The sequence below is a fragment of the Amblyraja radiata genome, chromosome 14 (genome assembly GCF_010909765.2).
Source record: "Amblyraja radiata isolate CabotCenter1 chromosome 14, sAmbRad1.1.pri, whole genome shotgun sequence".
NCBI lineage: Eukaryota > Metazoa > Chordata > Chondrichthyes > Rajiformes > Rajidae > Amblyraja > Amblyraja radiata.
In genome coordinates, this window is record NC_045969.1 from 55,565,274 (window position 1) to 55,582,560 (window position 17,287).

The window sequence follows — 17,287 nt, forward strand, 5'->3', positions numbered from 1 at the left end:
TCTATGTTATGACTGCAAGGCACGACATTTCATTCAAACTGAAAAGTCTGAATGACAATAAAGGATACTTTACTTTACTTTGTGTAAACCAGCATCTGCAGTTCCTTGTTTCTTACTGTTTATATATTACAACACTAAATCTTGGTGTTACTCATGCTTTTATCTGCAAAACAAATATAAAATGTTCTTAAAACAATATTGACAAACTTGCATTATATCTCAAGCTAGCCCATGGCAATATTGAATCTGTGATTTATTTATCAAACGCTGATTAAAATACCACTGATACCAGCAGTCTGAAGAAGAGCTCCACCAGAAACGCCACCTATTCCTTCTCTCCAGAGATGCTGCCTGACCCGCTGAGTTACTCCAGCTTTTTATGTGTATATCCACTTGGACTCCTGCCATGAGTGAAATAACAAGGTCTGTTGTTCCTCAGCTGACTCTGACACGGCCCACAGTCAGAGGCGAGGAGCTGGACAGGTTATTTTTGTCCAGCCTGTCATCAGCATGTCTCACATTCCAGGAGAGGTCCCTCTCTCACTCTCTCCCCGTCCTTCCACAGCTCGGGGATACTGTGGTGACTACTGATCTGGGCGGTAGTAGTTCCTTATTCCAGGTAGGTTTGAACATTTTTCCAGCACCTTCACATTTCTTGATGGATGGTGAATTTGACGTTCTTTGGCCGAAGTGATGAAGTTTGTTTGTTAACGTGTGGGATAAGCGAGTGAGTGTGAGTGCCTGGGGATTGCCGTGAAAGGGCACATTCCCCGTGGCTGAGGGGAGCCGCTGTCTGCAGCTGTCGCCGGCCTTAAAATAACCGCTCAGCCCAGTCCCTCTCTCGCCCGGTCAAAAGGCAGCTTCTAACTTCCAGCGTACACCTCCAACCATGTTGTTACATATGTAATCTTTGAAAAGTTTCACAGAGGGAAAATTAGCTCAGGAATATAGAGGATGGCTGGTCCGAACAAGTAATTAGGACTTTGAATACAATGACTTTGGGAAAGGGACAGATTGATAAATGATTGGGGCAGCGAGCAGTAATGTAACTATACGCACAATAACTTCACAGTTTAATCAGCAATAATAATGTCCCGGCTTTTTAAACCTGTTGTAACTAAGCTTTTACATCCTTCATGTTTCCACTAAGTAATGTTTCCAATCCAGAGTATTGGATAGTTTGGTCAGTCCCAACACATAGGCCGATGGGGATTCAGATGTGACCACTTGCGTTCATCGTTGGTAAATAAAACGTGTAATAGACACTGATCACTTGTCACCACCACACGCATGCTTGTCCACAAACATGTTTACACATTAACCTCTCTGGTGGCTGTGTCATAGGAAGGAGGTTTGACAGTAAGTGGTGTAAAGCAGAGTGTGTGTTATTGCTGACCGTGTGGTGTTCCATGGGCCTCCAGTCAAGAGGCACAAGAGTGTTTTATTGTTACCTGTACCAGCAACAGAATAATGTGAATAATAACAAATCCGTAAACACAATAACACACAAATAATGTATAATCGTCAATAATGCACTAAGTTAATAACTAGGCAAACATAATACTGCAAAACCAAAGTCTGTTGTTGTCCATAGAAGATCATGGTAGCTGACGTTTGTGTTGTGTTGTTTTCAAGAGCCCAATATCTGCTGGGAAGAGGCTGTTCTTGAACTTGGAGATCACGGTTGTCAGGCTCCTGTACGGTGGCAGTGAGATGAGAGCGTGGCCAGGGTGGTGTGGGTCTTTGATGATACTGTTTTTTTAAGCAGGGCATCCTATAGATGTCTTTGGTGGGGAGGTCAGTACCGGTGATAGACCGGGCAGTGTCCACTATTCTCCTCCACTCGGGCAAGCAGGAGGAACTACCTTAGATGGGGCATTTTGGTCGGCATGGATGAGTTGGGCTGACTGGGTCTGTTTCCGTGCTCTATTGTGTTGAATCTGTACGTGTTTCCTAGTTCCATGTTGGTCTATGTCAAAGCGCCGGCTCTCTGTGTCCACGTACAGGGCTGGGAAACAAAGATGGCCGCTGCTCAAGACACCAACAGTGAGCAGGTTGTACCAGGAGATGGCGGTGAAAACAATGTCCTCTCGGTGCAGGCTCGGTATCTCCGTAGCCCTTCACCCAGCAGGTGAGGAGCATGCAACGATGAATGCGCCAACATTAGACGTGGGGAGCGTGGAGCCGTCCCCAGTGTGGGCCCCCACTGTGCGCGACAAAACTCTGGCTAAACTGACTCCCGCTCCCATAACTGATGATGGGTACATTCAGGGGTCTGATAGCAACACTGGAGTACATGGGCTTTCAACACTGATGCAGGGTGCAGCATCTGCTAAATATCCTGCAGCAACTTTAGACTTTAGAGATGCAGTGCGGAAACAGGCCCTTCAGCCCACTGAGTCCATGCCAAACAGTGATCATTCTTACACTAGTTGTATCCTACACACTAGGAACAGTTTACAATTTGCAGAAGCCAATTAACCCGCAGGTCTTTGCAGTGTGGGAGGAAACCGGAGCACCCGGAGAAAACCCACGCGGTCATGGGGAGAACGTACCAAGCCAGTACAGACAGAGTCCCAAGCCCCCCCCCCCCAACCCACACTCCATCTTGACCCTGGTAGTAAATTGTCACGGCATGGGCATGGCACAAGAGGCCATTCAACCCTGGCATCCAGTAGACCAATCTCATCAACCCATAGCATTGAACATTATTCTCTGCCAAGCATCCATCAAGTGTGCTGGAGGAACTCAGCGGGCCAGGCAGCAACTGTGGAGGGAATGGCCAGATGGCAGTTCACACCAGGACCCTTCTTCAGGCTGACTGATGATGTTTCAGGTCGGGACACTTCTTCACACTCTGAACATCATCTGTTCATTCCCTCCACAGATGCTGACCTACCTGCTGTATTCCTCCAGCACTTTACAGTACGATTAGCTTCAATGGTAGATGTTGAGATTAGGTATAATTAGAGCTATCTTCTTACTTCTAGATACTTAAAAAATAAAGGTTTGCAAGAAATGAGATCTTTCCCCCTTCTGATTCTCACCCTACCTATATTGGCAGATTTCTACCAAAATAATCAATACCTTTCTTGCCAGTGACTGACACTGCACAGACCCACAGCTCTGCGATGAGCTTTGTGAAGGCCAACTCAGTGCCGACACAATGTGCTTGCTGCCTTTGCTGCAGTGTCTCTGAGTACAGACTGTGAACAGTCTAGGGAAATCTCAGTTATTGCTTCTCCAGTCGTTGCGGTGCGATTCTAACGTAGGTAAATGCTGGGATTAGGCCAGGGCAACATACCTGTAGGCTCCTCTGCAAAAAAACCCTTTGAGATAATGTGATCATATCTCTGAAGAGGGTAAGTAATCACCGACAACGTAGAATATCATCGCAAAGTCGTGAAGTTCAGAAATTCATTAGTCAGAGGAGCAGAATTAGACCATTGGGCCCATCGAGTCTACTCCGCCTTTCAATCCTGGCTGATGTATCTTTCCCTCTCAACCCCATTCTCCTGCCATCTCCCCATAACCGGTGACATCTTTACTAAACCAGAACCTATCAATCTCTGCTCCACAGCCATCTGCGGCAATGAATTCCACCCTCCACATTCTGGCTAAAGAAATCCCTCCTCATCTCCTTTCTAAAGATATGTGAAGTTTGGTGAGAATGCTAGTATGTGTTCCTGGAAGATGAATATGGAACCAAAAGCAATGATTAATACTCAAGGATGATCTGTGTTATTCTTCAATAATAGACAGTAGGTGCAGGAGTAGGCCATTCGGCTCTTCGAGCCAGCACCGCCATTCAATGTGGTCATGGCTGATCATCCACAATCAGTACCCCGTTCCTGCCTTCTCCCCATATCCCCTGAATCCGCTATTTTTAAGAGCCCTATCTAGCTCTCTCCTGAAAGCATCCAGAGAACCTGCCTCCACCACCCTCCGAGGCAGAGAATTCCACAGACTCACCACTCTCTGTGGGAAAAAGTGTTTCCTCGTCTCCGTTCTAAATGGCTTACTCCATATTCTTAAACTGTGGCCCCTGGTTCTGGACTCCCCCAACATCGGGAACATGTTTCCTGGATCTAGCGTGTCCAAACCCTTAACAATCTTATATGTTTCAATGAGATCTCCTCTCATCCTTCTAAACTCCAGAGTTTAGCAGCTGCTCCATTCTCTCAGCATATGACAGTCCCGCCATCCCGGGAATTAACCTTGTAAACCTACGCTGCACTCCCTCAATAGCAAGAATGTCCTTCCTCAAATTAGGGGACCAAAACTGCACAGAATACTCCAGGTGTGGTCTCACTAGGGCCCTGTACAAATGATGACTAGTTTAATGATAAGCAGCGATAATAAACAATGTCCTTTCTTGTCACGGGCAGATTTTCGATGATCTCGGATGCGGATACGGAGAGCATCTTCATGGAACCCATACATCTCTCCTCTGCAATTGCTGCAACCAAGATTATTAACGAAGGTAATGTCTGATGTTCCCAGATCTTCTCCAGAAGACCATCTAATTCGGTATCCCTGGCCCACGCCATCATTCCAGTTGGGATCTGTGTGGATAAGTTGTGGACTGACCCCAGACCAAGTAACAGGCTCACAGTACTTTAATCATCATAGCGACATGATAGAGCCATAGAGACTCATACAGCACGCAAACAGGCCCTTCGGCCCACCTCGTCCATGCCAACCAAGATGCCCCCTATGTTTGTCCCTTATCCATCTAAACATTTTCTACCCATGTACCTGTCTAAATATCTTGTAAATGTTTTTTTAGTACCTGTCTCAATTACCTCCTCTGGCAGCTCGTTCCATACACCCACACATACATCCATACACACACCACCACACATACAATGTGTGAAAACATTGCCCCTCAGGTTCCTATAAAATCTTTCCCCTCTCACCATAAACCTATGTTTCTTGATTCCTCTACGCTGGGTAAATGACTCTGTGCATTCATTCTATCTACCCCCCTCATGATCTTATACACCTCAACAAGATCACCCCTCAATCTCCTGCACTCCAAGGATTAAATATCGAGCCTGCCCAACCTCTCCCTGTAGCTCAGGCCCTCGATTCCTGGTAACTTCCTTGTGAATCTTCTCTGCACTTTCTCCAGCTTAATGCCATCTTTCCTGGATGTCTGCATTGAATTTCAAGCAATGATATCTCGAAGCGCCCTTGTTGACCTGTAACTTGAGGAAGTGGGAAAAGCTTAGCTCTCTCAAGTTACTATCTAAATGGCATCAAGTTGGGAAAAGGGGAAGTACAATGGGATTTGGGGGTCCTTGTACATCAGTCTATGAAAGTAAGCATGCAGGTACAGCAGGCAGTGAAGAAAGCGAATGGCATGTTGGCCTTCATAATAAGAGGAATTGAATACAGGAGCAAAGAGATCCTTCTGCAGTTGTACAGAGCCCTAGTGAGACCACACCTGGAGTATTAAGTGCAGTTTTGGTCCCCTAATTTGAGGAATGACATTCTTGCTATTGAGGGAGTGCAGCCTAAGTTTACAAGGTTAATTCCCGGGATGGCGGGACTGTCATATGCTGAGAGAATGGAGCGGCTGGGCTTGTACACTCTGGAGTTTAGAAGGATGAGAGGGTATCTCATTGAAACATATACGATTGTTAAGGGTTTGGACACACTAGAGGCAGGAAACATGTTCCCGATGTTGGGGGAGTCCAGAACCAGGGGCCACAGTTTAAGAATAAGGAGTAAGCCATTTAGAACGGAGATGAGGAAACACTTTTTCTCACAGAGAGTTGTAAGTCTGTGGAAATCTCTGCCTCAGAGGGCGGTGGAGGCAGGTTCTCTGGATGCTTTCAAGAGAGAGCAAGATAGGGCTCTTAAAGATAGCGGAATCAGGGGATATGGGGAGAAGGCAGGAACGGGGTACTGATTGGGGATGATCAGCCATGATCACATTGAATGGCGGTGCTGGCTCGAAGGGCCGATTGGCCTACTCCTGCACCTATTGTCTATTGTGTCTTTCTTTTCCATGTATGTCAAGAACTGAAACCCAGAGAAATAAAATTTGAGCCCATGTCGCCCAAGCTGCTGGAGTCAGCAGAGCAGCTACTTGTGGAAGACCTGTACAACCGTGTGAAGGTGAAGATTGACAACAGCGGCAGATTCCACACGCCCTGTATTATGGACATCCAGCACGCTCTGATGCAGAAGATGGAGGCTCCCATGGAGCTGATCGATGAGGTCTGGCCTAATGTCTACATAGCTGAGAAGTAAGTTGTGGACGGGTAACTTGGAGTCCGTCTGTGACACCCAGAACATTGTGATCTCTGGGCACAACCAGTTTAGTTTAGAGATTCAGCACGGAAACAGGCCCATGACCCACCGAGTCCACGCTGACCATCGATCACCCGTTCACACTAGTTCTATGTTATCCCACGTTCTCATCCACCCCCTACACACTAGGGGACAATTAACCTACAAACCTGAAGGTCTTTGGGATGTGGGAGGAAACCGGAGCACCCGGAGGAAACCCACATGGTCACAGGGAGAACGTGAAAACTCCACACAGACAGCACCCGAGGTCAGGATCGAACCCGGGTCCCCGGCGCTGTGAGGCAGTGGCTCTAGCAGCTGCGCCACTCTGCTGCCTCTGTAGATGAGGTTTCAATGACCTCATTGTTCCGTGAAGTATTTACACTGAAGAGTCACACAGAGCAGAAATAGGCCCTTTGGCCCAACTCATCCATGCGGACCATGATGCCCCATCCATACTAGTCACAACTGCCAGCTTTTGGCCCATATCTATCTAAACCTTGTGAATGTGTGTGAGTGATTGGTGGTGGTCGGAGGGGCCGTAGGCGCAGATTGGCAGCCACGCTTCCGTCAGTCTGCCCCAGGGCAGCTGTGGCTACAGAAGTAGCTTACCACCACCGAGTGTGACTGAGGAGTGAATGAATAATGCGATGTAAAGCGCCTTGAGTATTAGAAAGGCGCTATATAAATCCCATCCATTATTATTATTAAACCTTTACTATCCATGTACCTATCTAAATAACGTCAAAGGTGGCCTAAAGAAGGGTCCCAACCCAAAATGCCACCTATCCATGTCCTCCAGAGGTGCTTCCTGACCCGCTGAGTTACTCCAGCACTTTGTGTCTTTGTTTATGCAGGAGTGTGGCTGTAAACAACGGTCGGTTGAAGCGACTGGGCATCACGCACATCCTCAACGCTGCCCACGGCACCGGGGTCTACACCTCCAAGGCTTTCTACACCGGAATGGATATCGAGTACCTCGGAATCGAGGCTGATGACTTCCCTGACTTTGACCTGTCCAAGTATTTCCGTAAAGCTGCAGAGTTCATGGACGAAGCCCTGTTGACGTGTAGAGGTAGGAAGTGTGTAGGAAGCTACTGCAGATGCTGGTTTACACCAAAGATACATAAAACGCTGGAGTAACTCAGCGGGACAGACGGTATCTCTGGATGGAAGGAATGGGTGGCCCTTTGTGTCGAGATCCTTCTACTGTCTGAAGGGTCTCGACCCACAACGTCATCCATTCCTTCTATCCAGAGTTGCTGCCTGTCCTGCTGAGTTACTCCAGCGTTTTGTATCTAACTAAAGGCATGAAATTAAGAGCAGGGGAGGAGACCACCTGGCCCCTCACTCTTGCCCTGGTTGGAGTTAACGACCCAGCAGGTGACCCCCTGACCCCATCTCTCAACACCCCCCCTAACCTCAAATTCTCTAATCGTTCAAAAATCTGCCTCTACCTTAAACCAAGTCTCCACAGCCCTCTGGGGTAGAGATTCCCAGAGATCCCACAAGCTGTGAGAAGAATTTCTATGTATCTCTGTTTTAAATTAGCAGCCCCTTATCTTGAAACCATGTTCCCTCATCCGAGACTCTCCCATTGCAGGAAGCATCTCAACATCTACCCTGTTGAGCCCCCTCAGGGTGGGATACGTTCAATACGATCGCCCTTAGAAACATAGACATTAGGTGCAGGAGGAGGCCATTCGGCCCTTCGAGCCAGCACCGCCATTCATTGTGATCATGGCTGATCTTCCCCAATCAATAACCCGTGCCTGCCTTCTCCCTATATCCCTTGATTCCACCAGCCCCTAGAGCTCTATCTAACTCTCTCTTAAATCCATCCACTGATTTGGCCTCCACTGCCCTCTGTGTCAGGGAATTCCATAAATTCACAACTCTCTGGGTGAAAACGTTTTTTTCTCACCTCAGTCTTAAATAGCATCCCCTTTATTCTAAGACTGTGGCCCCTGGTTCTGGACTCGCCCAACATTGGGAACATTTTTCCTGCATCTAGCTTGTCCAGTCCTTTTATAATTTTATATGTTTCTATAAGACCCCCCCCCTCATTCCTTCTAAACCAGTGAATATAAGCCTAGTCTTTTAAATCTTTCCTCATATGACAGTCCCGCCATCCCAGGCATCAATCTCGTGAACCTACGCTGCACTGCCTCAATCACAAGGATGTCCTTCCTCAAATTCGGAGACCAAAATTGGACACAATACTCCAGATGTGGTCTCACCAGATACAACTTGTATACAACTTGTTCTCCAAAGCTCCAAGGAATACAGATCCTCTTGGATCCTCTTGATAGGGCAACTCTGGACTGCCTATAATTCTAGTTTTGTATGAAGTACAATAACAATATTTAAAAGACATTTAGACAGGAACATGGATAGGACGGGTTTAGAGGGATATGGGCCAAACATGTGCAGATGGGACCAGTGTAGATGGGGCATCTTGGTCGGCACGGGCAAGTTGGGCCAAAGGGCTTGTTTCCGTGCTGTGTGTTTCTATGACTCTAAGTGGGACCAAAGCTACAGTCTGATCAACACCCTGTACACTGTGAAAACTTCCCTATTTCTCAACTCCAACCCTTTCATGACAAAGGCCAACATGCCATGTGCCCTAATTAGTGTTGGACCTGCCCGCTAACTGCACAAAAATCATGCACTAGAACACCTCGATCTCTCCGTGTTTCTCCATTGAGTCTTTACCATTGAGATAATAAACCTACCTTTTCATCCCCCAACCCGCCCCCACCTTTAAGCACCACTTGGCATGTTTTCACCTGGATCTGATACATTGTAAGGACCAGGTCAAACAGATACTGAACAATGTGTAGGAAGGAACTGCAGATGCTGGTTTAAACTGAAGATATAGACACAACAAGCTGGAGTGACTCAGCGGGTCAGGCAGCACCTCTGGAGACAAGGAAAATGTGACTTTTTGGGTCGAGTCCCTTCTTCAGACTTATGGGAAAGGGAAACGAGAGATCTAGACGGTGATATAGAGAGATATAGAACAAATGAATGAAAGATGTAAACAAGTCAAGATGTTAAAGGAAACAGGCCATTGTTAACGGTGAGCTAGGTGAAAAAGAGTTATAGACAATGAGACTCAACAAGATTACTTTGAAGCTGGTACGACTTGGGCGGGAGAGGGATAGAGAGAGAGGAAATGCAAGGGTTACTTGAAGTTAGAGAAATCAAAATTCATACCACTGGGCTGTAAGCTGCCCAAGCGAAATATGAGGTGCTGTTCCTCCAATTTGCGTTTGGCCTCACCAATGCAAATTGGGGGAACAGCATCTCATATTTCGCTTGGGCAGCTTACAACCCAGTGGCATGAATTTTGATTTCTCTAACTTCAAGTAACCCTTTTAGTTTAGTTTAGTTTATGGAAACAGACCCTTGTGCCCACCGGGTCCGCGTCGACCAGTGATCTCCGCACATTAACACTATCCCACATCCACTAGGGACCAATTTTTTACATTTACCAAGCCAATTAACCTACAAACCTGTACGTCTTTGGAGTGTGGGAGGAAACCGAAGATCTCGGAGAAAACCCACGCAGGTCACGGGAAGAACGTAAAAACTCTGTACAGACAGCACCCGTAGTCGGGATCGAACCCGGGTCTCGTACGCTGCATTCACTGTAAGGCAGTAACTCTACGCTGCGCCACCTTGACTGCCCCCCCTTGCATCCCCCCCTCTTTCCACCCCTCCCCTACCCAAGTCGTACTAGGCATCGAATAACTCCGCATAGCGACTCGCAGTCCAATTTACCACCCCTATCCTTTATGAGTCGAGGCAGCTAAAGTAATGACGGGGCTCCCTGAAGCCAATGGTCAGCCCACCCCATTGTGCAGACCCTCTGGTGTTAATCAGTTGGCCATTCTACGCCAGGTCTTCCTACATCTTGCTGGGTTCCCTCCTGTAGGTAACTAATCTCTAATGGTGGCCTTGCCAGTGCATTTAATAAAGTGGCAGAAACGTACCAAATATTAACCCCGCAATCTCTCAGCGCTGCTTTCCTCGCTGGGTTGGAAACACAGAGATGGAGAGAGTTCTCGGGAACATATTTCAGGAACTTCTCCCCCTCTTTGCTCATCGTAACTGTAATAATCACAAACTATATTTCAAATGTTTAAATTCACCTTTTTCTAGACCTTGCACCCCTTCATAATTTGCCTGATGGAAGTGTTCAGAGTTATGATTGGCTTTTGACAACTGTCATAGAGGCAACGCACGGAAACAGGCCCTTCAGCCCAACTCATTCATGGTGACCAAGATGCCCCATCTAAGCTAGTCCCATCTGCCTGCATTTAGCACAAATCCTCTAAACCTTTCCTATCCATGTACCTGTCCAAGTGTCTTTTAAATGTTGTTACAGTACCTGCCTTAACTTTCTGTGACATCCTTTACGAAGTTCTTATTAAATCTTTTCCCCTCTCACCTTAAACCTATGTCTTCTTGTTCTTGATTCCCCTACTCTGGGTAAAAGACTGTGCATTCACCCTATCTATCTATTTTGTACACCCCTATAATCACCCCTCATCCTCCTGCGCTCCAAAGAATAAAGTCCTAGCCTGCCCAACCTCTCCCTGTAGCTCAGGCCCTCGAGTCCTGGCAACATCCTCGTAAATCTTCTCTGCAACTTTTCCAGCTTGACGACATCCTAAAACATTGCGAGATGATGCAGAAACCATAGACTAAAGACAGTACGAGGGATTATTTTTGTCAGAGAAGTTTGTGTTGTGGAATGCCATGATTGAAACGCAGCCAGCAGTGACATTGGATAAGTGTGACTAATGGCTGTTGTAAAATGTCAGGGGCTTCGGGAAGGGCAGAGGCACAAGGGGAGCTGGACAGATCTACCAGAGGACAGCACAGTAGTCCAGCTGCTACAGCTGCTACCTCACAGCTCCAGTCACCGGTTCAATCCTTACCTCTGACAGATCACGCCGCTCAGAAACAGGCCCTTCAGCCCAACTCGTCCCTGGTGACCAAGATGCCCCATTTAAGCTGGTCCCGTTTACTCCCGTTTGGCCCATATCCCTCTGAACCTTACCTAACCACGTACATGTCCTATATCTGAACCAGTACGCCAGTGTCTTTTTGTGTTGCATCATCTCGTCAGCCCCCAAATGACCTCCCACTGGCAGCTCACGCTGTGTCCTTCACCAGCTAACTTGTCATTCCCTGTGTGGTGTTGGTTCAAGGTTGGCAAGTGTGCATGTCCCAGATCCCAGGGAGCTGAAATCTTACTTCAATTCTCCGGCCACTCGTAGCCTTTGTTAACTTTGTTGTTCCTGCCCCATCCCAGCACATGACTCCAGCAGCAATCCAGGAGTTGACACACTGGGATGCAGGGAAAGGAGGAGTATGGATCATGAGATGAGCTTGGCATCATGTTCTTGGCACACCCATTGCGCGCTAAAGGGCCACTTCTTGTGCTGTACTGTTCTATGTTCCATGACACCTTTTGAAGTCCTTTGACAAATTTCCTCTAGTTCCTGAAACACTGTCAGTGATGCATCGAGCCCTCTTTATGTCCGATTCACCTCTACCCCATAGCGGACATTGGAATTGGACTGGAACTGGTGCGCTACAATGCTGAGAACTATATTCTGCACTCTTCCCCTCTGCTATTGTACTTGAGTTTGACTTGATTGTATTTAGCCCCAGTTTGAGGAAGGGTACCGACCCAGAACATCCCCTATTCCTTCTCTCCAGAGATGCTGCCTGACCCGCTGAGTTACTCCAGCATTTTGTGTCTGTCTTGGGTGTAAACCAGCATCTGCGGTTGCCTGCTACACATATTGATTGTACGGATGTGTCGAAAGGAACTGCAGATGCTGCTGTATACCGAAGATAGACACAAAGTGCTGGAGTAACTCAGTGCGGCAGGCAGCATCTCTGGAGGAAAAAGGAGTTTCGGGTCGGGACCATTCTTTACACTGAGGCAGGACCAAAACATCACCCATCCATTTTCTCCGAAGATGCTGCCTGACCCGCTGAGTTACTCCAGCATGGTGTGTCTATCTTTGATTGTGTTTATGTATGGTATATCTGCTCTGATTGGTTAGCGTGCAAGACAAATCTGTTCACTGTACCTCGGGCAGGTGACAATAATAATTCTAAGCCTAAATCTTTGTGACATTGGGTCTCGGGTGGAGATGAATGGTGAAACGGAGTGCAGGAGGATGAGGGGTGTTATTATAACGGTGGATGAAATCGTGAGAGGAATAGATCAGGTAGACGCACAGAGTCTCTTGCCCAGAGTAGGGGAATCAAGAACCAGAGGATTTATGGGGAAGGAGGAAAGATTTAGTCTGAATCCAAGGGGTGACTTTTTCACACAAATGGTGGTGGGTGTATGGAACGAGCTGCCAGCGGAGGTAGTTGAGGCTGGGAATGTTTCAACGTTCAAGAAAGATTTGGACAGGTACGTGGATAGGACGGGTTTGGAGGGATATGGGCCCAATGCAGGTAAATGGGACTGGTGTAGATGGGACAAGTGTACAAGTTGGGCCGAAGGGCCTGTTTCCACACTGTATCACTCTGTGACTGCATGAAAGGCAGGGGTGGGTAACAGAGTCTAACGCCCATGTTGTTCCCTGTGTCTAGGCAAGGTGGTGGTGTGCAGTGTGATGGGCACCAGCCGTCCCGCTGCCCTGGTGGCTGCCTACCTCATGATCTTCCACCACAAGACCATCCTGGACGCCCTGATGACCGTGAGGAGGAAGCGGCCCGTCTACCCGAACGAGGGCTTCATCCAGCAGCTGAGGCAGCTGAACGAGAAGCTGCTGGAGGAGCGGAGCGGCTGTGAGGAGGAGGAGGAGGAGGAGGAGGAGGAGGAGGATTTAGAGGCGCTGAGCCAGTGCTCGGTGGTCGAGGCTAGGTGGGCCGGGGAGGAGGCAGCGAGTGTGTTGGGGGCCGAGGTGCACTCCATCGTGGTGGAGGAGCAGGAGGACGTGGCCAGTCTGGTGCCCTCTCTGGCCCGGAGCAGGGACACGCTGATCGACCCAGAGGCGGAGGAGCCGGTGGAGGAGGAGCGGAGGTCGCAGCGAGGGTTGGCGTGGGCAGAAGCTGCCGCCGGACGAGGCGAGGGTAGAGCCGGACCTCCAGAGGGCGAGCAGAGTGCGGACGGGCGGATCAGAGAATGGCAGAGGAAGAACGAGAGGTTCCTGGTGGAGCAGGACCAGGGCGGAGAAGGTGAGGGCTGTGTGGATGCAGGGAGTGGGCCGTTCGCTGCCGGCGACCCCGACGGCTCAGACAGCGTGGACAGCGAGCTGCTCCAGCGGCGTTTGCAAGACTACTTGCAGGAGATGCCTCAACAGCGAGCGCGGCGAGACTCCCTTTCCACCGCCGCCAGCACCTGGGACTCGTGGGACGAGCGTCTGCTGGAGATCAGCCAGAGGGCAGCCAGAGGGGATGACACCAGCAGCCTGGCCTCCCTCAGCAGAGTCCACCGCACCCGAGAGGCCGACGTGGCCTCCGACACCAGCTCCTTGTTCAACTTCTGCCAGAACAACAAGGACAAGCTGACGGCCCTGGAGAGGTGGCGGGTGAAGCGGATCCAGTTCGGGTGGAACAAGCGAGGGGAGGAGGAGAAGGAGGAGGTGAGTGAGGAGGGGGTGGAGAGGAAGTCCCTGGCTGGTGTCGACCTCACCGCCTACCAGAGCTGGAAGCTGAAGCGGCAGAAGATGCTGGGCAGCGAGAACAAGGCGGAGGTGGTGGACCTGGCCAAGGTGGACTCGGACACCACGTCCAGGAGGAGCCAGCAGAGACGGGCCGAGCTACTGGAGCGCTCCAAGCGCACACTACAGGAGAGCCGGTCCCTGTTGGAGGGCGAGGGGGGCAGCACCATCAGCGGCAGCATCCCCCTCTCGTTCCTCTGCTCCAACATGCCCAACGGAGGCACGGCCGATGACAGCGTCTCCATGCTAAGCCTGGGCTCTTCAATGTCCAGGGCCAGGTCTGTGTCCATACCACCACCGCCACTAGACAACAACCCTGACCCAAGTGTCTCGCTCGCCAGCATCCAGGACTGGATAGCCACGGTGGTGAGGGAGCAGATCGCCATCAGTCAGGGTGATGTAGACACAAGCGGCCAGACCCAGACCCAGACCCAGACCCAGAGCGCTGGGGGGAAGGGCGGGCAGGAAGCCAACCTGTCGCATCTCAGCCTGCGGAGCGCTGCGTCTCCCCGGGGTTGCCTGGACACCCAGTCCCACCTCTCCTCCGCCAGTGTGGCCAGCTTCAGGTCCGAGCGGGTCACCACCACAAGCAAGCCCCTCTACAGCTTGTTCGCCGACCAAGTCAACCTCCAAAAGCTCAGCTGCAAGGAGCAAGAGCTGAGGAGCGAGATGAAGGGCCGAATGGACGCCTACACCAAGGAGAAGGTGGCCGTGGACAACAAACGCAGCACCCTGTTCAAGAAGAAGAGGAAAGACCAGATGGAAGACGAGGGGGGGTCCAGATCCGGGTTCTCTCCCAGCCTGGGGGCAGATAGGTTTGAGGTCGTGTCTCATGTATCTGGAGGTCTCCCGTACCCAGGTCCAAGTGTTCCTGATCCAGCCCCCGGTATCCACAAGTGGCTACGTGAGGTCAAGGACTCGTCCGTCAGCAGCACAAGACGTGACCCCATTACCAGAAGGGAAACCATTGGAACTCCCTATGATGCGAGCAGAGAGACAACAACATCGTTCCCATTGAACAGGGCAGATGGGTCAGATTTGTATCTTCCACTAGATGGGTTAAAGTCAACACCCAGAGGCTCCGGAGAGTACACATCGCGGCAATCTGCCTCTTCCTATGGATCCAAGGACCTTGGTGATGAGAGCGCACTGAGATACTCCAGCCCTTCATCTGAGCGTGAGCACCCTGCTTTCTGTGGACCATTGGGTGGTGGCAGAGGGCCGTGTTCGGGAAGGTCCCTTGCTGAGGTGCAGCCCCCGTTGGATGAGGCGGTGAGCCGAGCCAGGACATCCCAGTGGCACAGCTCGGAGACGGAAGCCAGCGATGAGACGCACGCCAAGAGAACGTTTCAGCAGAGCTTTGCGCCCGGGGAGGGTCAGACTGGTGGGCAAGGTAATGACGGGGAGAATCCCACCGCAAAGAGAGGGTTGAAGGCTGCTGCTTCATCAGGCCACAGTGACGATGAAGATGACAAGGTCATTGCTGCCTGGAGGAGTCATCAACAAAGTCGAGGCAAAGATAGAAAGCAAACTCCAAGTGAATAACACAGCATCACTGATAGAAGACAAGATGGCAGGGCAGGCCAAGATGGGAGTGTGGAGAAATCTATACTTCACTCATAGAAACATAGAAACATAGAAACATAGAAATTAGGTGCAGGAGTAGGCCATTCGGCCCTTCGAGCCTGCACCGCCATTCAATATGATCATGGCTGATCATCCAACTCAGTATCCCGTACCTGCCTTCTCTCCATACCCTCTGATCCCCTTAGCCACAAGGGCCACATCTAACTCCCTCTTAAATATAGCCAATGAACTGGCCTCGACTACCCTCTGTGGCAGGGAGTTCCAGAGATTCACCACTCTCTGTGTGAAAAAAGTTCTTCTCATCTCGGTTTTAAAGGATTTCCCCCTTATCCTTAAGCTGTGACCCCTTGTCCTGGACTTCCCCAACATCGGGAGCAATCTTCCTGCATCTAGCCTGTCCAACCCCTTAAGAATTTTGTAAGTTTCTATAAGATCCCCTCTCAATCTCCTAAATTCTAGAGAGTATAAACCAAGTCTATCCAGTCTTTCTTCATAAGACAGTCCTGACATCCCAGAAATCAGTCTGGTGAACCTTCTCTGCACTCCCTCTATGGCAAGAATGTCCTTCCTCAGATTTGGAGACCAAAACTGTACGCAATACTCCAGGTGTGGTCTCACCAAGACCCTGTACAACTGCAGTAGAACCTCCCTGCTCCTATACTCAAATCCTTTTGCTATGAAAGCTAACATGCCATTCGCTTTCTTCACTGCCTGCTGCACCTGCATGCCCACTTTCAATGACTGGTGTACCATGACACCCAGGTCTCGCTGCATCTCCCCTTTTCCTAGTCGGCCACCATTTAGATAATAGTCTGCTTTCATGTTTTTGCCACCAAAATGGATAACCTCACATTTATCCACATTATACTGCATCTGCCAAACATTTGCCCACTCACCCAGCCTATCCAAGTCACCTTGCAGTCTCCTAGCATCCTCCTCACAGCTAACTCCTCATGCTTCACACCATTTGTTTAGTTTAGCGATAGAGCTGGGAAACAGGCCCTTCGGCCCACCGGGTCCATGCCGACCATCGATCACCCGTTCACACTAGTTCTATGTTATCCCGCTTTCTCATCCACTCCAGACACACATGGGGCAATTTACAGAAACCAATTAACCTACAAACGTTGAGATGTGCGAAAACCAGAGGAAACCCACGCGATCACAGGGAGAACGTGCAAACTCCACACGGACAGCACTGGTGGTCAGGATCGCTGCTCCACTGTGCCACCCCTCCCGGCATTTAATTGGAAACAGAGTGGAGACAAAGACATTTGAACATTGGGAAAAGCAAGGATCAAAACAAGTAGCTCTTGTGGCCTCATCGGACCTAACATGGATACAGGGAGTCTCCCACACCAGAGATTCTCCTGGCTGTGCACTTACTGCCACCAAAGACACCCCCTCTCGCTCAATGACCCTCCAATTTCTACTGATAGAATCAGACAGCATGGAACCAGACTCTTTGGCCCAAATGCCCCAACTGCCTCCTCCGGCACCAAATACCCGCCACCCTTTGTGTAAATGAAGTTGGCCCTCAAGTTCCTGTTAAATCTTTCTCCCCTCACAATAGACAATAGACAATAGGTGCAGGAGTAGGCTATTCGGCCCTTCGAGCCAGCACCGCCATTCAATGTGATCATGGCTGATCATCCACAATCAGTACCCCGTTCCTGCCTTCTCATATTCCCTGACTC

At 49.6% G+C, this 17,287-nt stretch overlaps 1 protein-coding gene across 2 annotated transcripts; it reads left to right on the top strand.

Annotated features, from left to right (window-relative positions):
* Positions 1-277: 277 nt before the first annotated feature.
* On the top strand, positions 278-15,618 carry styxl2 (serine/threonine/tyrosine interacting like 2). 2 transcript variants are annotated; one of them, XM_033033397.1, is made up of 7 exons: positions 279-619; positions 2,007-2,131; positions 4,389-4,483; positions 6,029-6,257; positions 7,158-7,375; positions 12,931-13,505; positions 13,536-15,618. In XM_033033397.1, the coding sequence occupies exons 1-7, from the start codon at positions 380-382 to the stop codon at positions 15,546-15,548; spliced, it is 3,495 nt and encodes a 1,164-aa protein (XP_032889288.1). In that variant the 5' UTR covers positions 279-379; the 3' UTR covers positions 15,549-15,618. The 2 variants fall into 2 exon arrangements, with proteins under 2 accessions (XP_032889287.1, XP_032889288.1); XM_033033396.1 differs by having other exon boundaries at positions 278-619; positions 12,931-15,618.
* The last annotated feature ends 1,669 nt before the right edge of the window (positions 15,619-17,287 follow it).

Coding starts and splice junctions, on each gene's coding strand:
- styxl2 (XM_033033396.1), top strand. CDS start 380: ATGTGTATATCCACTTGGACTCCTGCCATGAGTGAAATAACAAGGTCT. Junction 4,484..6,028: donor AACCAAGATTATTAACGAAG/GTAATGTCTGAT, acceptor ATGTATGTCAAG/AACTGAAACCCAGAGAAATA. Junction 7,376..12,930: donor AGCCCTGTTGACGTGTAGAG/GTAGGAAGTGTG, acceptor CCCTGTGTCTAG/GCAAGGTGGTGGTGTGCAGT.